Source organism: Typopeltis vanoorti, chromosome 7 (assembly GCF_054136105.1).
Source record: "Typopeltis vanoorti isolate ZY-2024b chromosome 7, IOZ_Tvanoo_1.0, whole genome shotgun sequence".
In the NCBI taxonomy this organism is placed as follows: Eukaryota; Metazoa; Arthropoda; class Arachnida; order Uropygi; family Thelyphonidae; genus Typopeltis; species Typopeltis vanoorti.
The window spans coordinates 12,112,678-12,138,702 of record NC_143555.1 but is presented as its reverse complement, the minus strand read 5'-3'; the positions used below and the strand labels follow the sequence as shown (position 1 = coordinate 12,138,702).

The 26,025-nt window shown below is 37.9% G+C and overlaps 1 protein-coding gene across 4 annotated transcripts in view; it reads left to right on the top strand.

The window, feature by feature from the left end:
• The window catches only part of LOC150104485 (LYR motif-containing protein 9-like), a 152,832-nt gene that overhangs the window by 59,911 nt on the left and 66,896 nt on the right, over nucleotides 1-26,025 (top strand). For 2 of the 4 annotated variants that reach the window (XR_016548526.1, XR_016548525.1), the window contains exon 3: nucleotides 15,732-15,852. Coding sequence is in view for 1 of the 4 variants with exons in the window: in XM_090395172.1 (XP_090251298.1) it covers nucleotides 15,732-15,746 (15 nt within the window). In the remaining 3 variants the exon portion in view is untranslated. Of the gene's footprint in view, nucleotides 1-15,731; nucleotides 15,904-26,025 lie in introns of those variants that run through there. The other 2 variants (XR_016548524.1, XM_090395172.1) reach the window with 2 other exon arrangements.

The following is a 26,025-nucleotide window of genomic DNA, read 5'->3' as shown; positions in this document are numbered from 1 at the left end:
ACTGACGAGATCCCAATAAAGGTCGAAACTGGTCTGGGTAGTGGCCCTTCCCTTAATTAATGCACAGCATTATACATGTCTGCAAGGAGATGTGCTTTGCATTATGGGAATTACTAAGACAAGGAGTGATGAGAGCTTGGTCCACCTTTACCACGAGTTGCCTCAGTCCTGAAGTATCTTCAGGACTGAGGACTAAAATTTATTATAGTCTAACCAAGTGGGAAAAAACTTCCAACATCTTTCTCTAAATCCAGAATAATTTAATAATAAAGTGGTACACCTTTTGGCAACTCGTATGGGTAAATATGACTTCTCCATTGCTTCTGCCTTAGTATCACCACTTCTGGGTCTGGCTCCCACTGATGAGATCTCGATAAAGGTCGAAACCGGTCTTGGTAGTGGACCTTCCCTTAATGCATAGCATTATACATGTCTGCAAGGAGATGTGCTTTGCATTATGGGAGATACTGAGACAAGGAGGGATGACAGCTTGGTCCACCTTTACCACGAGTTGCCTCAGTCCTGAAGATACTTCAGGCACAAACTTTGTTTGCTTACACTTGGATAAAGGATTAAACTAAATTTATTATGAATTAAGCAGACTAAATCTATCTTGCATCAAATATAATTATTCTGCAAATCACCAGGTTAATTCTCACAATCACTGAAAAAGCAAAAATCAAGAGTAATATTTAGCAGTTTATCCCCTTCAAATCTTGAGGACCAAAATTTGAGCACAATTGTCCAGGTATGGTCTGATCAAGGCTTTATCCAATGGAATGATACTTCTTTTACCTCTGCAGGTCAGCATTCTTCTTGGTGTTGCAGCAATTATTGATGTATTTTCCTTTTTTCGAAATTGCAAAATTCTTGTATCATGATTGTATTGGGTAAAAAGATAAAATTGGCAATCATACTATGATGTTAATCAAGTTTAAATTCCATGATGCATTTTGGGAAAACTTGCAAGGTACTGCAAATGAAAGAGTGCTGTTTTTCACAATAAACTCTTTTCAACATTAGTTTTCTATGATTAAGTACAGCTGTTGTTAAATTTCATTCATAACATTTTGTAAATTTTATGATTTATGGTATATTTGTTTTTATTTATGAATTACTGATTGTGCTCTCTTTCTTTTTTCACTCTTATAATAAATTTGTTTTAGAACTCAAGCAACAAGACGAATTAAGCAGACTAAATCTACATTATATCATATATAATATTCTGCAAATCATCAGTTTAATTCATACCATCACTGAAAAAGCAAACAACAAAAGTAATATTCAGCAAATCAGCAGATTCATTGGTTCCATGGGTAAAAAACAATCCATCTCAAAAAGTGTCGAAATATTTAACTGAATTCTTCCTTCAAAAGCATTTCATTCATAAATATGAACATAAGATGTCAACCACTAGATGTTAATCTTATACAGGTCTATGCCCCTACTGCTGACAAGAGTGATACTGAGATCAAAGAATTTTATGATCAATTAAAAGAACTAATGAAAAACACAAAAAAGCATGATATTAACATCATCATGGGTGATTTCAATGCTAAAGTTAGGAAAGGTAGAAGTGGAGAAGTAGTTGGCTAACATGGACTGGGAACAAGAAATGAAAGAGGCAACCTTCTTATTCAATTCTGCCAGGAAGAGGAGCCAATAATCACAAACACATGGTTTAACCTACCAAATGGGAATATACAGTAGTCAGAAACCAAATTGATTACTTGCTAATTAATCAACGATTTCTAAGTTCTATAAGGAGTACAAAAACCTATCCTAGTGCAGATATTGCTTCTCATCATAACCTACTGGTGGCAGAGTTAAAACTTAGACTGAAAGCTATACTTAAGAAACATCAACAAAAAAAGTTTGATGCAGGAAAATTAAAAAAAACAGAGATAAGAAACAAATTGAGTCAATATCTGAATAAAGACCTAGCACTTATCAAGAATGATGATATCGTGAGGGTTGATGAATCATGGGACAAATTAAAATCTGTCTTCCTAGAGAAATGTACCAATACCTTGTGTCCTAATAGAGCAGTAAAAAAAAGAAAGATTGGATAACTGATGAAATTCTCTCATGGATCAATGCAGATCATATAAAAATCATAGTCCAACAAAATATAAAGAGGTTCAGAAAATTATTAAACGCGAGATCAAAGAAGCAAAAGAAATCTGGATGAATGAAAAATGTAAAGAAATAGAAATTCTACAGGAAAAGCATGACAATTTTAATCTACACAAAAAGCTGAGAGACCCCAGGTATATTTAAGAAAAAAAAAATTCTGTATCCTTCGAAACAAAAAGGGAGAAATAATATCCAAAAAGGATGACAAAATACAAGAATGGGTGAAATATATAGAAGAACTTTTTACTAATAACAGACAGAACCCAGAAAATACTTATGAACATATGGAAGGTCCATGCATTCTAAGATCAGAGGCAGAATATGCACCAAACTCAGCTAAAAATGGTAAAGCCTTAGGCCTGGATAGAATACCAGAAGAAATAGTAAAGTTATTAGAAGGCGACAACATTAATATATTAGTAAAGCTATTTAATAAGGTCTATAATACAGGCATAATCCCTCAAGACTGGTTACAGTCGACCTTCATAATGCTACCTAAAAAAGCAAATGTGAAAACTTGTAATGACTATAGAATGATCAGCCTAATGAGTCACCTTCTCAAAATGTTTTTAAAAATAATTCAAAAAAGAATATACAGAAAAGTGAATGTGAAGACACCATCAGTGATACCCAATTCGGCTTTAGAAATGGTTTGGGAACAAGAGAGGTTCTTTTCTGTTCTCAGATCTTATTCCAAAAATGTATTGACCAAAACAAGGAAATATTCATTTGCTTCATCGACTTCGAGAAAGCATTTGACAAAGTCTAACATGCTAAAATGATTGCACTATTAAAGAGAATTGGATTAGATGGTAAAGACATCAGGATCATTGAGAACTTATATTGGAACCAAAAGGCATCTGTTGAAGTTGATGACATTATTACAGACTCCATTAACATGAAACGAGGAGTAAGGCAAGGATGTGTACTGTCAACTTTTCTTTTTAACATACATATACTCAGAAGCTGTATTTTAAAAAGTCTTGAAAGGAAGAAAGGAAGGGATTAGTGTAAATGGTGAAATCATCAATAACATCCGATATGCTGATGACACAGCTCTCCTGGCTGATAATATTCAGGATCTTCAAAATCTTCTGGAACTAGTGAATGAAGAGTGAAAAAATGGGATTAAAAATAAATATCACCAAAACTAAATTCATGGCCATAAGCAAGAAACCAATTCTTAATTCAGCACTTTCTTTAAATGGAAAACAAATAGAAAGAGTGGCAAAGTTTAAATATCTCGGATGCTGGTTAAATGAAGATTGCAATCCAGAAATGGAAATAAAAGTTAGAATTGAAATGGTAAGAAAAATTTTTTTCTTGATGAAATCAACACTGTGTAACCACAGTTTAAATTTAGAGCTTAGAGTACGCATGGTTAAATGCTGTGTATGGTCTGTACTGCTGTACGGTGCAGAAACTTGGACCTTGAAGACAACATCAATAAAAAGACTTGAAGCCTTTGAGATGTGGTTATACAGACGAATGTTAAAAATCCCATGGATAGCAAAAACGTCCAATCAGGAAGTACTGGAACAAATAGGGAAATCACGTGAACTTTTAGTTTTAGATCGTCGGCTTGTCGAGAGCTCCTGAAAAGATCAGTATTATTTTGTGTTAACATTAGATATTTTACCAGAATTTTAAGTAGTATTGTTTGCTTTTTGTTTCTTGGTGTGTCTGTGCAATTTTTGCGTGTTTTCTGTTATTTTAACTATTATTTTTAAGAAAAGATAGCGTACACATGGCACCGATAAAGAAAAAAATGGCGGCCAGGTCGCCATGCTTGCTTAAGAGTTTTGATGTAAAAGAATTTATGCAGTGTGCTGTCTGTGAGATGTATGCCTTGCGAAGAGCGGTAGGAGTCTGGTTAGAAAGTGATAGTGGAGTTAATATGTGTAGAAAGTGTAAAGAGAATGAGGACTTCAAGCGTGTTTCGTGTATCGAGACTGATATCGTTAACGGTAGTCAGAATGCAGAAAATGGCGGTGTACTAGAGAATTGCGTGGTAGTGCCAGATATGTGTGAGAGCGTCGCTGAAAGTGTAAATGAAGGTAGAAACACCGAAGGAATGGATGATTTGATCGATAACGAAAATGGTGTGATAAGTGCGAGTAGCGAAATTGCCCGTTTAAATGGCGCGATACACAGAGCCAAACGACAACTGGAGCGTATGCAAAAATGTGTGTTGAACGTACCGACAAATAACCGGCGGAAGTCTGTGACGGCAAATAATAGAATGTACGTAAACGTCAATAAAATGAAGGAGCGAGTGCTGTATGGGGATTCGCTATTAAGAGGCGTAATAATTGAGAGTTTAACGAAGTCGTACCAGCCGGGTGCGAACATAAAGGACGTCAGCGAATCTATTCGACTGCAAAAACAGAGGGTGAAAGAGATGATAATAGTGGCAGGAACGAATGATTTGAAAGAGGACAAAATGGAAATGATAGAGGATGTGAGGGAGTTGTTTGAGGTAGCAAAAGAGAAGAGTGAGAGAGTTAGGATGGTGAGTATCTTACCGCGGTATGACAGCGAAGTGTTTAGAAGGAGGGCCATAATTGCCAATGACTTTATGCGTGGGTTATGCATGGAGAGTGGTGTGGAATTTGTGGATGTGTGGAATGAGTTCGATGGGCGAAAGGACTTATATAAGATGGATGGGTTACATTTGAATGGAGTTGGTGTACGGAGACTTGAAAGAGTGTTGATGAATGATGTGGAAGTGGATGTACAGACTCAGGGAAACTAGATTTATTAAGAGGGGGGGGAGTAGATATGCAGACTTTAGGGGGGGAAGTTAAGTGTATGAATGAGTATATTATGCCCGGGCGAGTACGACGGACAACAAATCAGAATGGGATAATTAGTATAAGGAATCAAAGTAGGGATGGGACAAATGGGCTTCTGCGATTCATGTACACTAATGCCAGGAGTATTAGGAACAAGAAGGAAGAGTTTTTGGCCATGGTTGGCACTTCCAGGCCACAGGTTGTCGGTATTAGTGAAACATGGCTGACAGAAGATGATAAAGCTAGTGGGATTGAATGCGATGGGTATAGCGTGTTCAGGAGTGACAGGGTGAATAAAAAGGGGGGAGGAGTGTTATTGATGATAGCTGATGAGCTTCAGCCAAGGAGTATAGAAGTTGAACTGCAGGATGGGGAAAAAAGCACATTTGAGGCTGTTTGGTGTGAGATACAATCTAGCAGAACAAAATATACAATTGGGTGCTGCTATAGACCGGGTGATGGAGTGGATGGTGGGAATAGTATGCATAAGCAAATAGAAGAAATGAATGGAAGGAGGGTAATTATTATGGGTGATTTCAATTATGGTAATATTGACTGGAAAGAGGAGAGGGCACATGGGAGGAAGGAATTGGATTTTATGCAGTTATTAAGGGACAACTATCTACGGCAACATGTATTGGAAAATACCAGGGGGCAGAGAGTGCTGGACCTAGTAATTGCAACTGAGAATGTGGCTGTAACGAACATGACCTTGTTGCCACCAATTGGTGAGAGTGACCATAAGGTCATGACTTGGGAGGTGGCTAAAGGAGTCGAATTTACAATTAAGACAGGGTATATGTGGAATTACCGGGCTGGTAAGTATGACAAGCTTAGGTGTGTGCTTGGCTCAATGCCATGGCATGTAAAACTGCAAGGGCTGGATGTTGATGGTGCATGGGAGGTGGTCAAGAACTGTTTGCAGGAGGCAATGGTTGACTGTATACCAAGAGTCCGAATAATAAATCAGGTAGGGGTTAAATGGATGAATAACACTATTAAGCTTGAGCTGCAAAAAAAGAAACAATTGTGGAGGGAATTTAAGGAGAAGGGTGACCATCAGGTGCATGAACAGTATAAAGCTCAGGCCAGGATGGTAACAAGGGTGGTAAGAAAAGCAAAAGCAGATTACGAAAGGAAATTGGCCATGCAGGCTAAAGAGAATCCCAAACAGTTTTTTCAATATGTTGCAAGTAAAAGGAAAAATGCTCATGGTAGAATGATCTTAAAAAATGCTGAGGGTAGGGAGGTAACTGAATCAGTCGATGTTGTGGAATTACTGAGCGAACACTTTGCAAGAGTATATCATCCAGGTGGTGGCTTTGCGGAAATGGAGGAACCAACAGCTTATACTGGAATTGTGATGAATGAGGTAGAGGTAACTAGTCTATTACAGAACCTCAATGTCAATACATCTGTGGGATTGGATGGTATACCAGCTCGTGTCGTACGTGAAGCGGCCAAAGAATTGTCAGTGCCCTTGACCATTATGTTTAATTTGAGCCTCAGGACTGGGTCAGTCCCAAGGGGGTGGAAAGAGGGGAAAATAGTTCCACTGCACAAAGGTGGTTCTAAGGCTGCTGTTGAAAATTACCGGCCAATCAGCATAACAGGAATCATTATCAAGGTCTTAGAGAAAATAGTCAAGAGGAAAATACAAGATTGGATAGAAGAAAATGGGATACCGTATCGGGGACAGCATGGTTTTGTGAAGGGTAGGTCATGCCTCAGTAACTTGCTCACGTATTATAACACAGTGACGGCTGAACTGGATAAGGGTAATGGGTTTACAGTGATTCTGCTGGACCTTGCTAAGGCCTTTGACAGGATACCACATGGAATTCTAATCAGTAAATTGCAGCATATGGGAATGGACATAGGGTTGGTGAGATGGATAGGAGGGTGGTTGACGGAGAGATATCAGAGAGTGGTTTACTCAGGAGTAGAGTCCACAAGACGGCCTGTGACTAGTGGTGTACCACAAGGATCTGTTCTTGGACCACTGCTGTTTAATTTGTTCATAAATGATATAGGAAAGGATCTGAGAGGAACAGTTCATTTGTTTGCTGATGATGCGAAGTTGGGTAGGGCAATAGTGAATGCAGATGACGTCAAAATTTTGCAGGATGATTTGGATAGATTGGAGGTCTGGGCTAGGGAGAATGGATGTCAATTTAATGTGGCAAAATGTAAGGTTATGCATTTTGGGGTGAAAAGATGGGAGGCAGTTTACTGCATTGGTGGAACCGTGCTCCAGGAAATTGATGAGGCACGAGATTTAGGAGTGTTGGTGGATAAGGAATTGAAATTTAGGGGACACATTGCAAAAGTGGCCAAATCAGCTCATCAAATCACTTGGTTGCTGAAGAATACGTTGACAAGCAGAGACAAGCAGGTTATTGTTCCTCTGTATCGAGCCTTGATAAGACCTCATCTCGACTACTGTGCTCAGATTTGGTCACCTAGGTTTCTTCTTGATGGGGAGGAGGTGGAGAGGATCCAGAGGCGAGTGACCAAGATGATAGCAGGTCTGTGGAATGAACCGTATGAGAACAGGTTGAGGATTTGTGGGTTGCAAAAATTGGTTGATAGGCGGAGGAGGGGAGATATGATTGAGACATTCAAATTACTGAAGGGTTTCTATAAAATTAATTCAGAAGATATTTTTGAGAACAGGGCTGGTTGTGGGAGGACTAGGGGACATCCATGGAAACTGGGCAAAAGTGTGGTTAGTAAAGGTGTTAGAGCTGGGTTCTTTACTTTTAGAGTAGTGAATGAGTGGAATGCGCTCCCTGAGTCTGTGGTGGATGCTGTGACAGTGAATGAGTTTAAGGCGAGGTATGATAGATACTGTATGAATGTCGAATAGTTGTGATGAATATGATTTGGGGCCTCCCTCGATGAGTCTAATGACTCCCTGGAGTTGCCCGTAATAATAATAATAATAATAATAATAATAATAATAATAATAATAAAAAGAAGGAAAACTGCATATCTTAGTCACCTACTTCATAATGAAAAATATAAGATACTTCAATTGATTATAAAAGGGAAGATAAATGGAAGAAGAGGACTCCAGGCAAGGAGGGTGACTTGGTTGGTGAGAGTAGCTAAAGAGAGGTATGAACAACAGTTAGCTAATGAAGCCAAAAAGAATCCTAGGGAGTTCTTTCGATATGTAGCAAGCAAAAGAAAGAATGATTATGGAAGGATGACATTGATTTGAGAAAATGGTATAAAGACAGCTGATGCAGAATGTGTGGTGGAGATACTTAATGAGCAGTTCATAAAGATCTTTCAATCTTGTGAATGTGACTTCATGGAGAGATTGAGAGCAATTGATGATGGGGAAGACTGACTGACTGTAAGTGAACAAGAGGTGTATGGGGAGGTGAGTAAACTAGATGTTAATAAGGCTGTGGGACCTGATAATATATCGCCACGTATTCTGAAGGAATGTGCCAGGGAGTTGACACCTATCTTGACATTTTTTTTTAATACGAGTCTTGCACTTGGTCAAGTTCCTAAGGAGCAGAAGGAGGGCAAGATTGTGCCACTTCATAAAGGAGTTGATCGAACTCAAGCATCAAACTATAGGCCTATCTATGTGTCAGGTGTTGTGGTTAAATTGTTGGAGAAGCTTGTGAGAACTAGGATCCACAGTTGGGTCGACAACAATGGTATTATATTTGATGGACAGCATGGATTTGCTAAAGGGAGGTCATGTTTTAGTAATCTACTTACTTATTACAATAAAGTGACTGATTCCTTGGACAGAGGAGAAGGATACACAGTAATATACTTGGATTTCGCAAAAGCTTTTGATAGAGTACCTCATGATAAGTTGACAGTCAAACTAGAACAGATAGGTTTGGATATTGGATTGGAGACTGGCTATCTGATAGGTATCAACAAGTTGTGTGTGGGGGTGCGATATCCAGGAAAAGGAAAGTCACTAGTGGAGTGCCTCAGGGGTCTGTTTAGGGCCATTACTGTTTAACTTGTATATTAATGATATTGGCGAAGATTTGGATGGAGATATTCAGTTGTTTGCAGATGATGCAAAGTTGGGATGAACCATAAAGAGTAGCGAAGATGTTGTGCCCTTGCAAGAAGACTTGAATAAATTGAGTGATTGGGCACGGAAATGGGGATGTGAGTTCAATGTTGCAAAATGTAAGGTTTTAAAATTTGGAAAATAAAGATGGGAGGCAGAATTTATGCTTGGTGAGAATATATTGTTGGAAGTAGAGGAAATAAGTGATCTGGGGGTGATAGTGGATAAGGATCTAAAATTTAGGGGACACATTGCCAAAATTGTGAAGACAACACAAAGGCTTCTGGGAATGATGCGGAGGACACTGACGTGTAGAAGTAGGGAGATTCTTGTTCCATTGTATAAGGCTTTGATTAGGCCACACATGGACTATTGTGCCCAGATTTGGTCACCGGGTTTTCAGAAGACTGAAGAGATGTTGGAAAGGGTCCAAAGGCGACTGACTAAGGTAGTTTCTGACCTCTGGAATGTTGAGTATGAGGAAAGATTGAGAAGATGTAATTTGCAGAGTCTGGTGGAGAGGAGGAAGAGGGGAGATATGATAGAGACCTACAAGTTGGTAAGGGGTTGTTATAAGATCAATGGTGAAGAAGTTTTACAGAGAATAGTGGGAGATCAGGGGAGAACCAGCGGTCATCCCTGGAAATTGTATAAAGAGGGTGTGAGTAGGGGAGTGAGAGGCAGGTTTTTTTCGTGCAGAGTTGTGAATGATTAGAATGCCTTGCCTGAGAGTGTGGTGTCTGCAAGGAGTTTGAGTGTGTTTAAGACACGGTATTATGAGATGTGTGTGTGATAAAGGGACCTCCCAGATGAGTCTTTGACTCCATGAGGTCTTGGGATAATAATAATAATAATAAGGAAGACGAAGAAAATCTTGGCTGGCAGACATCATACAGTGGACTGGCATGAACTCTGAGAGACTGCTCAGAGTGGCTGAGAATCACTCAAAATTTGCCACGGTGGTCGCTGACCTCTGATAGAAGATGGCACTCAAAGAAGATGTGCTGTCATTGACGTCTTTAACAGAGGAGGTTATTAGCTGAATTTTTTCTTTATGCAGTCTCTAATCCCATTTGTGACAAAAATGAAAACCTTCTCAGTAAATTGTAGTTTTAATGAATTGCTTTTTTTTTCCGTTCATTGTTGATGAAGTGTTTCAGTCAATTTTTTACATAACAGCTGAAGAAGAAATGGATATTGGTTGTCTGTGACATGCAACATACAGCCTATCCAAGACTAGCTAATCTTGCCTTCCTATGGCATGGACCATTTCCACAAACACAGAGAGAGAGAGTGAATGTTGAAAGTGGCAGTGAATGTGTGTATGAAGATGGGGTATATTGCAATGTGGGTGGAGAAGTGGAGACTGAGGAGGTATATGTGGTAAGTGGTGATAAAGGTGATTTGGTAGGTGTAGTGGGGAAATCACAACCAACATATGGCTTGGATAGGACTGGCTATAGATCTAAAAATGAACTGTTGTGTTTGTTTACAAATGCCAAAAGTATCAGAAATAAAGGGGATGAAATGGTTTCAGTGATTGAGTTTATTCGCCCCCAAATCATTGGAATAAGTGAAACATGGTTGAATGAAGATGATATCGTAACAGGAATAGAAATGGAAGGGTACAGTATTTTTTGTGAGGATAGAAAGGGCAGGGAGGGGAAGTACTGCTGATGATAGCTGGGGAATTAAGTCCACATAAGGTAGACATGAAAGAGGGAAATAGTGGCAACGGTTACAGTATGAGGCAGTGTGGTGTAATGTGGAAGTTGAGAGGAAGACATATTTAGTTGGATGTTGCTATAGGCCTGGGAATGTGGAAGGTGGTGATCAAGAAATGTATAAACAACTTAAATTAGTGAACAAAGGAAAGATAATCATTATGGGTGATTTTAATTATGGCGGTATAGATTGGAATGAAGAGATAGCATTTGGGAATAAGGAAAGTGAATTTCTTGAGAGATAACTAAGAAACTCAGGCAGCATGTAAAGAAAGGCATGCAAGGATCAAGACTTCTAGATCTCATCATTTCATCAGAGGATATAATTGTTAGAGGGGATTTCACATTTTCCTCCAGTTGGTAAAAGTGATCATGAAGTAATCACCTGTGTTGTGGCTAGTCATATGCAGGCTTTTGCGAGGAAAGGATATATGTGGAATTATAAAGCTGGTTATTATGACAAGCTTAGGAGACAACTTCGAGCTATAACATGGAACGAGGAGTTGAGTGGTAAGGATATAAATGCTGCATGGGAACTTACAAAGAAATACATAACAGCATCAACGAATGAATGTATCCCAAAGGTCAAAAGGCTGAATAAGGTTGGTGTAAAATGGACGAATGTGAAGCTTAAGCATGAAATCTGGAAAAAGGAAATCCTTTGAAGGAGGTACAAGATGAATAATGGTAATCAGTCACATGAAGAATATAAAGAACAAGCCAGGAGAGTGACTCAGTTATTAAGGAAAACAAAAGTAGAGTATGAGCAGAAATTGGCAAATCAGGCTAAGAAAAACCCTAGAGAGTTTTTTAGATCATGGAAAGATGAAGTTAAGGGATTAAAGTGGTAGAATGGTAACTGCTGCAGAAGACATTGTGAGGTATTCAGTGATCAATTTATAAGTGTCTTTCATCCTGATCAGGGTGGAATCATGAGGAAATTAAGTGTAGAGGACATAGGAGAGGATAGCTTAATTGTAAGTGAGCAGGAGGTATTTGAGGAAATAAATAACCTTGATGTTAATAAGACTATAGGATTTGATGAAATATCACCACGCATCTTAACAGAATGATCCAGGGAACTGGCAGTAGCATTTGCATGTCTGTTTAACAAGAGTTTTACAACAGCACAGGTTCCAAGGGAGTGGAAGGAGGGTAAAATTGTTCCACTGCATAGAGGTGGTTATAAGGCTGTAGCTTCAAATTATAGACCAGTCTGTATATCTGGAGTTGTGGTGAAGGTCCTGGAGAGATTGGTGAGAAGTTGGATACAGAAATGGGTTGATAACAGCAGTATTCTCTGTGGTTATCAGCATGGGTTTGTTAAGGGGGAGATCATGTTTCACTAACTTACTTATGTACTATACCTTGGACAGAGGAGATGCATATACAGTGGGGTACTTTGATTTTGCAAAGGCTTTTGATAGATTCCCACATGACAAGCTCTTAATTAAATTGAAACAGATGGGATTGGATAACAGCCTTCTGAGTTGGATCAGTGACTGGCTATTACATAGGTATCAGAAAGTTGTATATGTGGGTGTGGTATACCGAATGAGAAAGGTCACTAGCGGTGTGCCACAGGGGTCAGTTTTGGGGCCATTGTTGTTCAATTTGTATGTTAATGATATTGGGTTGGGTTTAACTAGTGATATCCAGCTGTTTGCAGATGATGCAAAACTGGGGAGAGCAATGCATAGTCAGGCTGATGTTAATGCCTTACAAGAGGTCTTGAGTAGATTGCATGAATGGACAGGTAAGTGGAACTGTCAGTTCAATGTTGCCAAGTGTAAGGTTTGAGATTTGGTAAGTAATGATGGGATGCCAAGTATACACTTAGTGGGGAAACTTTAACAGAAGTAGAGGAGATGAGAGATCTAGATGGTGGACAAGGACCTGAAATTCAGGGGCCACATTGCACAAGTTGTGACGACATCACATCAAATAATTGCAATGATGCAGAGAACCCTGATGTGCAGAAATAGAGAGGTTATGATTCCATTGTATAAGGCCTTAATCAGGCCTTGTATGGATTATTGTGCACAGATTTGGTGTCCAGAATATGTTGGAAAGGGTACAGAGAAGATTCACAAAGGTAGTCAGTGGTTTTTGGAATATGGAGTAATAGGACAGATTGAGGGAATGTAAGTTGCAGAGACTCGTGAATAGGATGAAGAGAGATGTATATGATTGAGATATATAAACTGGTCAGGGGTTGTTATCAGGTAGACATGGAAGAGATTTTTCATAGAATTGGAGAGGGAAGTAGAACAAGAGACCATTGCTGGAAACTGTATAAGGAGGGTGTGAGCAAAGTAGTAAGAAGCATGTTCGTTGCATGGAGGGTGGTTGGTCAGTGGAATGCATTGCTGATTGTGTTGTGGATGTGGACACATTGAATCAGTTTAAGACATGGTTGGATGAGCATTGTATGCAATAGTGAGTACCTCCCACAATGAGTCCCTGACTCCATGGAGGTCAGGTGTTGATAATAATAATAATAATAAACATAGAGGTCTTGTGAGGCAAGTATTTTTGTCTCAAAATCATATCTTTCAAGGAAACGGCAAGTGGTTAGTTGAGTCTACAAGCCCTTTCATCCTTCCTGCATTCCTCTACTCTATAAATTTTTTCGATATTATATTAATATGAGAGACAGTATAAGAAAATGAAGTGTCATTGTGGTTCAAAAAGTTCCCCACAACACTAACAAAAATATATATATATATATATATATATATATATATATATATATATATATATATATATATATCAAAAAATATCAAAAATACAATAAAACAAATAAATACAGAAACAAATAATATTGGATGAAGAAACTCAGGTGTACGAGAAGGAGGGTACTACAGTTGTTGCATAAACTGAATAAGAATTTGGCAATAGAGTTTGATGGAATATCAGAACAGGTGCTAAAAGAGTTCAGCTGAACTAGCAGTCTTTGACCAGGCTGTATAACTGAAGAGTTATATAGCCATTCTTTCCACAGTGAGGAAAGAATGTATGATAATTTCATTGCACAAGGATGGTGCAAAGACCAATGTGTCTAACTATTGACCTATCAGTATCTTAGAAGTGGTTATAATAATGTTACTGTTGAGTTAGATAAGGTACAAATAAGTTAGATTATGGCACAAGTATTGCTGAAACTCGAATCACGTGGTTTCACAAGATGTAGTTTTCATGCATTTCTTCTTACATATTTTAGTTATTTGATTTTGGTTTCTTTGAATTTAATTTTCTGTTTTGTGAAGTATCAGATTAATTACATTATAAGCAGTGAATGCTATTTTTTGTTTTAAATTATGGTTGTGCTAAGCAGTGAGCATGATATTATGCTGCAGAGTTTCAAAAAAGAAGATATGGATTATTTTGATTAATGTCAGACCAGTCCTATATCAAAATCATAGATATTTGTATGAAGGATATCTCCTTTGCATCATCAATCATTATTATGTACTTAATATAAGAGGGTGGTCTGAAAAGTTCTCAGCCTAATAATGAAAAAACTAATTTATAATTTCAAAATCATTTTTATTTTTCAACATAATCTCCCTTAAGACTAATACATTTATTCCAGCGATGCTCCAGCGCCATTATCCCGTCCCTGTAGCGGTTCTCAGTAAAATCTGCAAAATACCCCTCTACAGTTGTAATCACCTCTTGATTCGAAGAAAAAAACGCTGACCAGCATGGAAGAGTTTTAGTTTTGGGAAGAGATAGAAGTCAGATGGAGCCAAATCTGTGGAATAGGGTGGATGTTCCAACAATTCAGAGTGCAGATCCCCTAATGTTCCCATTTACAAAACACCTTTGTGGGCAGAGGTGTTTTGGAAATGCCCTCTTATATCCCCTCTGAAATAGCAGAATATTTAAGAGGGGATATAGCAAGGTTTTTTACTCCTGGAAACTCGGATTTTTCATCTTACATACAGAAAAATCAGACTTCAGAACACATGCAATTTACAGACAAAAAATACTAGTGGTGGTATTGGGCAGTATATGGTGTAGGTGAAGATGATGATAATAGTAGTGGTTCGGTGTGGTTGGTAGATTAAGTGGTGGAGATGAGAGTTGTAGAGTAGGTGTCCTCCCTCAATGAGTCTTTGAACTCCTTGGAGGTGTCACGAAATAAACAAAACACAGATGCCATGACCTTTCCTGCTGATGGAACCAACTTTGTCTTCTTTTGCACTGAAACAACCAGCTTCTGTCCACTGTTTTGAGTGCTGTTTGGATTCTGGCGTGCAATGGTGAATCCAAGTCTCAACCATAGTAATATATTGATGCACAAAATCAGTTTCATTCTTGTTAAAACGCTCCACGTACTGTTCGGAGATTTTCATGTGAGTGCGTTTTTGATCTGCTCTGAACAAGTTCGGCACCCATCTTACGCAAAACTTTTTCATATGCAATTCTTCATGCAAAATATGTGCTACACGTTCTTTTGAAATGCCTATAGTCTCAGCAATTTCACGCAGTTTGATTTGCCGGTCATCCAATACCATATCGTGCACTTGATCAATGATTTCTGGTGTTGTTACACTTTTTGGATGTCCTTCACGTGGATCATTTTCAAGGGTGGTACGGCCACGTTTAAACTACGCAGCCCATTTCTTAATTGTCTAAAATGATGGAGAAGCGTGCCCGTGAACTTTGAATGAATTTCTTTTGGTGTTAAACCTTCTTTTACAAAGAATTTTATAACTGCACGATACTCAATTTTATCCATTTCAAGGGATACAGACAACACTTTTCCTTCAGACAGCTGTATAAAACAAACTACTTGATAGAATGACTTGCAATTTCACATGGTTGCTTATGATAGGTGTACCAACTTAGAAAGAAAAAAAATCTTGCCAATAGTGTTACCATCTGTGGTCAAGGCCGACAACTTTTCAGACCACCCTCATACATCATGTTTTGTGTGCTTTGCATGCAGAAGCATTAATATTATGTTATGATTTTACTTTTCTTCTTATTCTGTCTTTATTTCCATTTCAGTATTCATCTAAATAATCATCCAGATCCAATGAATTTAAACATCCATAGCACCAAGCCGAAATTAGGTCACTGAATTGAGCTTAATTATACCTCAGTTGATTTTGTTTAAGCAAGGCATCAGGTGATATTGCTGTAGGTTTGAATATTAGTTAAATTAAAATATAATTTCTTTGAAAAATGTGTTGTGGATAATTTTAAATTTCATTTTTATATAGCATTCACAAATTGTCTGACTAATTTTTTTACTATGCTATGAAGAGTACTAGGTGTGTACATGTTTAGAGATCGGGTGGCTTTGGGATGGTAGTGTGTGAAATAAAGGTGGATATAAGAAGATACCTAGTGATGTCAGGAAAATAATGATGCAGAAATGTTTGGGCATTAAAATGATACTCTATTGGGCACAGCATGATTTTTTAAAAAGGAGGTCATGCCTCACTAATTTATTCACATTTTATAATAAGGTGACAGCAGCACTGAATAAAGGAAATAGTTACAGTATGCTACTGCTGGACTTTGCAAAGGCATTTGAGAGAATATCACATGGAAAACTATTACATAAGTTGTAGCAAATGGGAATAGTTTTGAGGTTAGTGGCATGGATAGGGAGTGGCTGATAGATAGAGGATGGTATATGATGGAGTGGAATCAAGGTGACTAGTGTAGACCCAGGGCTCTGTACTAGAACCACTAGTCTTTAATTTGTACACTAATAATATAGAATATTTAAGAGGGGATATAGCAGGTTTTTTTTCTCCTGGAAACTCGGGTTTTTTCATCTTGCATAAAGAAAAATCAGCCTTCAGAATGCATGCAATTTACAGACAAAAAATACTAGTAATGGTATTGGGCAGTATATGGTGTAGGTGAAGATGCTGATGGTAATAGTGGTTTGGTGTAGTTGGTAGATTAAGTGATGGAGATGAGAGTTGTAGAGTAGGTGTCCTCCCTCGACGAGTGTTTTAACTCCTTGGAGGTGTCACGAAATAATAATAATATTCTGTTGTTTGCTGATTATGCAAAACTGGAGAGAGGCAGTAGTTGATAAAGGTGATAGAGATATCTTTCAGGATGATTTAAATTACTTAGTACAAATTTACATAAGTCAGGGACTGCTTCTCGGAAAAAGAAAAAAAAAGGCATCATTGAGTTTATTTCCCCAAAAATCATTAGAATAAGTGAAACATGGTTGAAAGAAGATGATATCCTAACAGGAATAGAAATAGAAGGGTACAGTACTTTTTCTCGAGGACAGAAAGGACAAGAAGGGAAGGGGGAATGTTGCTAAAGATAGTAAGGAAATTATGGCCACATAAGATAGTCATGAAAGAGGGAAATAGTGGCAATGGATTTGAAGCAGTGTGGTGTGAGGTTGGCGTTAACAGGAAGAGATATTTAATTGGATATTACTATAGCCCAGGGAATGTGGAGGATGGTGATGAAATGTATAAGTAAATATATGTATTTTCTGACCTCTGGAATGTCGAGTATGAGGAAAGATTGAGAAGATGTAATTTGCACATGGTGGACAGGAGGAAGAGGAGAGATATGACAGAGACCTACAAGTTGGTAAGGGGTTGTTATAGGACCAATGCTGGAGAAGTTCTACAGAAAATAGTGGGAGATGGGGAGAACCAGAGGTCATCCCTGGAAAATGTATAAAGAGGGTGTGAGTAGGGGAGTGAGAGGCAGGTTTTTTTCGTGCAGAGTTGTAAATGATTGGAATGCCTTGCCTGAGAGTGTGGTGTCCTCAAGGAGTTTGAATGTGTTCAAGGCACGGTATGATGAGCTGTGTGTGTGATAAAAGGACCTCCCAGATGATTCTTTGACTCCATGAGGTCTTGGGGTAATAATAATAATAAGCAACTTCAGTTAGTGAACAAGGGAATGGTGATTATCATAGGTGATTTTAATTATGGCAGTATAGACAGGAATGAAGAGACAGCATTTGGGAAAAAGGAAAATTAACATCTTGAGTTCTTGAGAGACAACTAACTCAGGCAGTATGTAAAGCATATGAGGATCAAGAGTTTTAGATCTGATAATTTCATCAGAGGATGTAATTGTGAGTGTGATTTTGCACTTCCCTCCAGCTGGTGAGAATGATCATAACATGATCACATGGGTTGTAGCTAGCCATATGAAGACTTCTGTGAGGAAGGAAAATATACACGAGGTGTGGCTATTAAATAACGAGACTAGTTCCAAAATTGTGGTTTATTATTACAATGGTACAACTAAATTGTTATCCCCTTCAACATACTCCCTCCTCTATATATACTGTTGCATATGAATTTTCCATTGTTAGAAGTAGTACTAAGAGTCATTAAGTGTTATCTGCTTCAGTAGCGCTGCCGTTTTCTCCTTTAACTCCACTGACTGAAAATGGGTGCCCTTCAATGCATATTTCAACTTTGGAAAAAGATAAAAGTCTTATGGAGCTAAGTCCAGCGAGTAAAGTGAATAGTCCAACACTGGGATCTTCTTATCAGCCAGATACTATGTTACAGACAGTGCACTGTGGACTGGAGTGTTGTCCTGATGGAGAATCCAAGTGTTGTTCTTCTGCAGATCAGGTCTCTTCTTCCTCACTTGTTCTCTCAGCTTAACCAGAACCTGAAGGTAATAATGTTGGTTAACTGTCTGACCCTCTGGTATCCAATCAACCATTACCATGCCATTGATATATATATATATATATATATATATATAAAAAAAAAAACGATCTGCAGTGCCTTCAGTTTTGACTTGCTTATTCTTGCTTTTTTCATTCAGAGGCACGGTATGCCTCTGAATGAAATGAGACATGGGAGTTTTCCATTGCATCGATTGTCTCTCCGTTTCTGGATCATACTGGAAAATCCAATTGAAGAAGAATCTAAGTGTTTCTTGGCCAGAACCTCAAGGTAATAATGTTGGTTAACTGTCTGACCCTCTGGTATCCATTCAACCATTACCATGCCATTGATTTATATATAAAAAAAAAAAAACGATCTGCATTGCCTTCAGTTTTGACTTGCTTATTCTTGCTTTTTCATGCTTGGTGACATGGGAGTTTTGAATTGCATCGATTGTCTCTTTGTTTCTGGATCATACTGGAAAATCCAATTGAAGAAATCGCCGATTTCTTCAATTTCACATGGAATTTGAGATTAAATGTGCTGCTCAAGTTTAACATTAGACGTTATTCCGACAAAGCGACTTCAAATGTGTTTCTTTTATAACTGCCTACAGACTAACTACGAACAACAGTGAACAATGCTTATCTCAACTGCTTTTAGAATCTTCAAGCTATTCACTGTGCAAGCACATCCCAGTGCTATGATTGCACGATTCACATGTCGTTATTTAATAGTCACACCTCATGTGTGTGTGTGTGTGTGTGTGTGTATATATATATATGGAAGTACAAGGCTAGTTATTATGACAAGCTTAAGAGGAAACAGCTTGGAGCTATAGCATGGAATGAGGAGTTGAGCAGTAAGTAAATAAATATGGTGCTTGTAGATCTGACAAAGAAAAACATAACAGCTTCACTGTGTGAATGTATTCCACTGATCAAACTGCTGAATAAGGCAGGTGTAAAATTGATGAACAACAAATTAAACATGAAATCTGGAAGAAGAAGGCATTTTGGAGACGGTGCAAGATGAATAATGGTAATAATCAGTTGCATGAAGTATATGAAGAGTAGACCAGAAGAGTGAGTGACTCAGTTGATAAGGACAACAGCAGTGCAGTACGAGCTGAAATTAGCAAAAGAGGCCAAGAAATACTCTTGTGAATTTTTTTTGATGTGTGGAAAGTAGAAAGAAGAATGATTATGGTAAGATGATGTTAACCATTTTATTTAATTTGCAAAACTTGGGAGAGTGATAAGGACAACAACATCAAGCAGATGTTGTGACCTTACAGGAGGACTTGAATAGATTGAATGAGTGGACAACAGTATGGAACTCTCAATTCAATATTGCAAAGTGTAAGGTTCTGAAATTTGGTAAGCAACAGTTGGATGCAAAGGTTATCCACTTGGTGGAGAAATTTGGAGGAAGTTGAGGTAAGAGACTTTCAGGTGGTCGTTGACAAGGATCTGAAGTTCAGAGGTCAAGTTGCACAAGTTGTGAAGACATCACATCAGATTTTGGTAATGATGAAGAGAACCTTAACTTGTAGAAATAAAAAGGTTCTGATTCCACTGTACAAGGCCTTGGTCAGGCCTCATGTGGATTATTGTGCACAGATTTGATTTCCCTGGTTTTCATGTTGATGAGAATATGTTGGAAAAGGTCCAGAGAAGATGGACTAAGGTCATAGCTGGTCTTTGGGATGCGGGATATGAGGACAGATTGACAGAATGCAGTTTGCAAAGACTTGTGAATAGGAGGAAGAGAGGAATGGAGAAATGTTTTGCTGAATTGAAGGGGGGGGGTAGAACAAGATGACATACCAGGAAGCTGTATACAAAGGATGTGAGCAGGAGCAGGTTCTTTGTGTGGAAAGTGGTTGGTGAATGGAAGGCGTTGCCTGACATTGTGATGAATGCAGTGTGTGTAACAGTGCTTGTCTCCCACAATAAGTCTTTTGACTCTGGAAGTCTGGTGTTAATAAAAATAATAATTTCTGTTGATAAAGGAAATAAACTCATAGTATGCAATATGTCTCAGGCTACAATTACTAGGAGTTTTATTGTCCTGAATATTGAAAAGGATAGTAAGTCAGTTTGGATGATTGCATTCTGTTGATTTTAAAGTATAAGTAAGACATTTGCTTCTTATTTGGAGGAAAATAGGAAAATATTGAATAATTAAAAATGCACATAACAAACTTTAATAACTCATAAGGCAATTTTTTGAATTGGAGTTTTCCACCATTATTATTAATCAGGGAATCAAAACTTATGATACAGTCCGACCACATAAGCGAGAGCCATCATTGGCAGACTGCCAAGAAGAGTCAATTCATGTTAAAGGGAATAAAGAAATAAGGCGATGTATGAATTGGTCACCAACACTCGAAATCACGTGCTTTATGCATAAAATTTTCCAACTGTTATACAAGCAAAATAGTTACCACTTAAAAAACTACAATGATCATAAAAGAGAAGTTAATTTTCCGACGTGTAATAATAAATATTCATCCCAAATACAGATTGATTACCCTATTATTGGAATGGATTCTCCTTCTTTTGACATGAGCAGAAGGATCGAAGGATCTCGTATCTTTGGGCATACTATAATTGGTTATGCATAAACTTGGAATAGCTAGTGAATTTTTATGTTAAAAGAAAATTTTTTCAACTCATTAATCTGATTAATGTTATATATATAGAAAGAATATTTATTTTGTTATTTATGCAGTCAACAATTTGAATTCAGAAACAAACTAAATTAGCTGTTGCAATGAGTAATTTACTGGATAATGAATTTTTTGATGAGCGATCTCTATTCAGTTATGTCAGAATATATATTATTTTTGTTAGTTTTGTATAGATCAGTGGTTCCCAAAGTGTGCGCCGCAGTGCCCTGGGGAGCAGTGGCTTTATTATTATTATTATTATTATTTCGGGCTACTCCAGGGACTCATCGAGGGAGGCCCTAAACATCATGTCCACCGATCCATTTTAAAAATGGATCGGTTTTTACTACACAGTAATAAGCATTGTGAGAGAGAAAATAAAGAGGGCACACCATCAAATAGTGGCAAGAGTGTGAAGAAGCGTAAATATCGAAAATATGATGACAGTTATTTGGACTTTTGTTTTACGTCGACAGAAGTCAGTGGTGAAGGGAGGCCGCAGTGTGTACTGTGTATGACAGTTTTTGCACCAGAGTACATGCTACCAAGTAAGTTGAAACGCCATTTAGAAACCAATCATCCCAGCATGGTTAGTACAACTTTAGCGGAAAGTTAAAAGAGTTCAATCAACAAAAAGGTAGTTTTTATAAGCAGGCGTCAATACTAAGCAATGCTTTGCTAGCATCTTACAAGGTGGCACATAGAATCGCAAAATATAAGAAGCCTCATACCATCGCAGAAGAACTCATTCTACCGGCTGCTGTAGATATGGTGAACATTATGATCGGTGAGTCTGCTGGGAAGCTGCTTTCAAAAGTGCTTTTGCCCAATAACACCATCAGTTGCAGAATACAGCACATAGCGGAGGACCTCAATGATCAATTTATTGAAAAAATAAAAGGGAAGGAATTTGGGTTGCAGCTGGATGAGGCCACAAATAATAATGATGCTCACTTGATTTGCCATGTACGGTTTATAGATGGTAATAACATTGTAGAAGACCTTCTCTTTTGTAAAAGTATCACTGCTGGTGCTAAGGCTCAAGATTTGTTCAAAATCCTCGATATTTTTATATCTGAAAATAATTTGAAGTGGACTAAGTGTGTTGGTGTCAGTACTGATGGTGCTCGTTCTATGTCTGGCTGTATGGAGGATTGCAGGCACTTATTCGAAGCAAAGCCCCTGATGCACAGTGGACCTATTGCATTATTCACAGGCAAGCACTTGCAACAAAATATCTGAGTCCTACATTGAACCAGGTTTTAGAATATGTAGTGGCTGTAGTAAATGTATAAAATCTTGGCCATTGAAGGCAAGGTTTTTCAAAAAACTATGTGAGGATATGGGATCCGAGCACACGTCTGTTGTACTACAGCACTTCGCGATGCCTCTCTCGTGGTAATGTTTTTTTTTTTCTATTATTATTATTTTTTCGGGCGACTCCAGGGAGTCCTTAGACTCATCGAGGGAGGCCCTAAACATCATGTCCACACAACTATACAACATTCTCACAGTATCTATCATACCTTGCCTTGAACTCGCTCACCGTCATAGCACCCACAACAGACTCTGGCAGCTTACTCCACTCATTTACCACTCTAAAAGTAAAGAACCCAGCTCTAACACCCCTTGCTAACCACACTCTTGCCCAGTTTCCATAGTTCTCCCACCACCAGTCCTGATCTCAAAAATATCCTCGGAATTAATCCTATAGAATCCCTTTAGCAATTTGAATGTCTCAATCATATCTCCCCTTTTTCCGCCTTTCAACTAGTTTCTGCAACCCACAATCTTCAACCTGTTCTCATATGGTTCATTCCATAGACCTGCTATCATCTTAGTCACTCGCTTCTGGATCCTCTCCACCTCCTCCCCATCAAGAAGGAACCGAGGTGACCAAATCTGGGCACAGAAGTCGAGATGAGGTCTTATCAAGGCTCGGTACAGAGGTATAATAACTTGCTTGTCTGTGCTCATCAAGGTATTTTTCAACAACCAAGTGAGTTGATGAGCTGATTTAACTACTTTTGCAATGTGCCCCCTAAACTTGAACTCCCTGTCCACCAACACTCCTAAATCCCTGGCCTTGTCAATCTCCTGGAGTACAGTTCCACCAATGTGGTATACTCCTGCTAATATTTTCACCCCAAAATGCATAACCTTACATTTTGTCACATTAAATTGACATCCATTCTCCTTAGCCCAGAACTCCAATCTATCCAAGTCATCCTGCAAGATTTTGACATCTTCTGCATTCACTATCGCCCTACCCAACTTTGCATCATCAGTGAACAAATGAACTGTTCCTCTTAGATCCTTCCCTATATCGTTAATGAACAGATTAAACAGCAGTGGTCGAAGAACAGAACCCGGCAGCACACCACTACTCACAGGCGCCGTCTTTTGGACTCCACTCCTGAATAAACTACTCTTTGATATCTCTCCATCAACCACCCACCTATCCATCTCACCAACCCTATATCCATTCCCATATGTTGTAGTTTACAGATTAGAATTCCATGTGGTATCCTGTCAAACGCCTTTGCCAGGTCCAGCAGTATCACTGTAAATCACTGTAAACCCATTACCCTTATCCAGTTCAGCCGTCACCTTGTTATAAAATTTGCCTTGTACGTTTGAACTGCAACAGGAAATTTATATTTTTCTGAAAGAGGAAGACCACAAGTATACCGAAAATTTTGTGAATGAAGATTTTTTGGTAAAACTGGCATACTTATGTGATATTTTTGAAAAGATGAGTGCTCTGAATCTCTCCCTGCAGGGATGCAATATGCACCTTTTAAAGTCGATTGAGAAAATTTCAGCTTTTATAAAAAAACTAAAACTATGGAAAAGAAAAATGAATGAAGACAGAGGCAAAGAATGTTTCCCCTTGTTGCAACAGTTTTTGACCTCCAATGGAGTTGATTTCTCTCGAGGTATGAAATCCATTTTTGAAGAACACTTATCACAGCTTATCACCTGGTTTGAGAAATATTTTCAAAATGATAATTTCATTAATTTGCATGGATTCAAGATCCATTTAATGCCAGTGCTCCATCTGAATTTACTGCTACAGAAGAAGAGAATCTTATTGAGTTGTCTTGTGACAATACGTTGAAAACAAAATTAACTGAATTTTGGATATCAGTAAAAGATGAATATCCCCTTCTGAGTGAAAAAGCTCAGAGAATTTTAATTCCATTTACAACTTCTTATTTTGTGAAGCTGGATTTTCAGCGGTTCGCTGTGATAAAAACTAAGTATCACACAAAAAATCAATATGGAGAAGGAAATGAGGGTGGCTGTGTCCAGTTTGATTCCAAGATTTGAGAAAATGTATGGTGATCAACAGGCTCATCCATCCCTCTAATGATAATTAGTTAAATTTGTTAAATTACCTTGCTTTTTGATCTTTAATACGTGTTTTATTTATTTTTTACCTAACCCTTTAATTTAAAAAAAATTATTCACTATTTCGCAAAGTGTACTTGTTAGAATTTGACATAGGGCACCTTGGGAAAACCTGGATTCAACAAGGGTGCCGAAAATCAAAAAAGTTTGGAAACCACTGGTATAGATAATGTCTGTTGTTATTAAAATATATTTCATTTATTTGAGTAAGTACTTTCTGAAAGCTAAAAGAGAAGTTACGGTCTTATTCTCCAATTGCTCTATTTGCTAACATAAATTACGTTATCATCTGTAAACAAATCTTTTTCCATTACCACTCAGCATAAAAGGGGAATAATTAAATAAAAAAAACTGTAAACACCATTTAATAATAAAATGATATATAAATATAACATCTATTGTAATTTTTTAATTTATTTTAAATCTTATTTTAATAAAATCTAATTAATATTTTAATTCTTCACTATGCCTAGACTTTCTTGGGACAGATACAACACCTTTATAACATCCACATCTTAAAAAAAAAGAAAGAAATAATTGGTACCCCTATTTTGCTTAAGACATTATTTTTGATCTGTCCAACTGTTAAATCCATACAAATCAGAACACTTCCCAAATTTGGAATATTACTCTCACATTTGAGGCATTGCACCTAAAATCTCACAGAAATTTCTTGATGCTGATTAGAGAAAGGGAAATTTGGCTAATTGATGAACCCTTTCCCTCACAGACTCTCGTCAGCCATAGTCTGATAGCGAGTTAAACATTCTCTCTATTCTGCAGGTATTTCGACACATGCTGTTCAGCAGAAATAGTACATATTCACTTAAATACAATAATAATATTTATTGTTATTAGACTCATCACCGGAGACCTACACTAACCATTATTCACACACAATACCTATCATAACTGTCCTTAAACTCATTCACTGTCAGGGCACTCACAACTATTCACAGCAATCCATTCTACTCGTTCATCCTTCTACAAGAAAAAGTCTGGTCTTCACACCCTTACTAAACCAAAATCTTACACAACTTATAAGGATGAACTTTTGTTTGCTCTTTATTCATCATGAAAACTTTATTATTTTGTGTCAGTCTTATAGAACCCTTTCAGTAATTTATAAGTTTTCATCATGTCCCCTCTCTTCTACGAGGTAGAGTCCAAAAGTTTCTGGCCTGATATTCACTACCTGTCATTCACTCTCTACCTATGTCATTTAGTTGGAGGTATTTGTTTGACTTACCTGTGGCATGCCAAGTAGCTATAATGTTAAAAATTGAGTATCAAGCTCTGATAAAGTTTTTCACCAAAGAAGGGCCTTCTCCAAGTGCTATCAAACAGCGATTGGATGGTGTTTATGGGGAAGCTTCTCTTTCATATTCCACCTAAAGGAATGGACTAAACAGTTTCACCTAGGAAGAGAGAGCATTGAAGTTGATCCTCGTGATGGTTGGCCTATGGAAGTGATGACTGAGGAAAATGTCTCTCTTGTTGAGGAGGAACTGCTCAATGACAGATGGCTGAAGCTCAAAGAAATCTCAACAAGGTTGGGGCTTTCTATAACAACCATCTTTCGCAT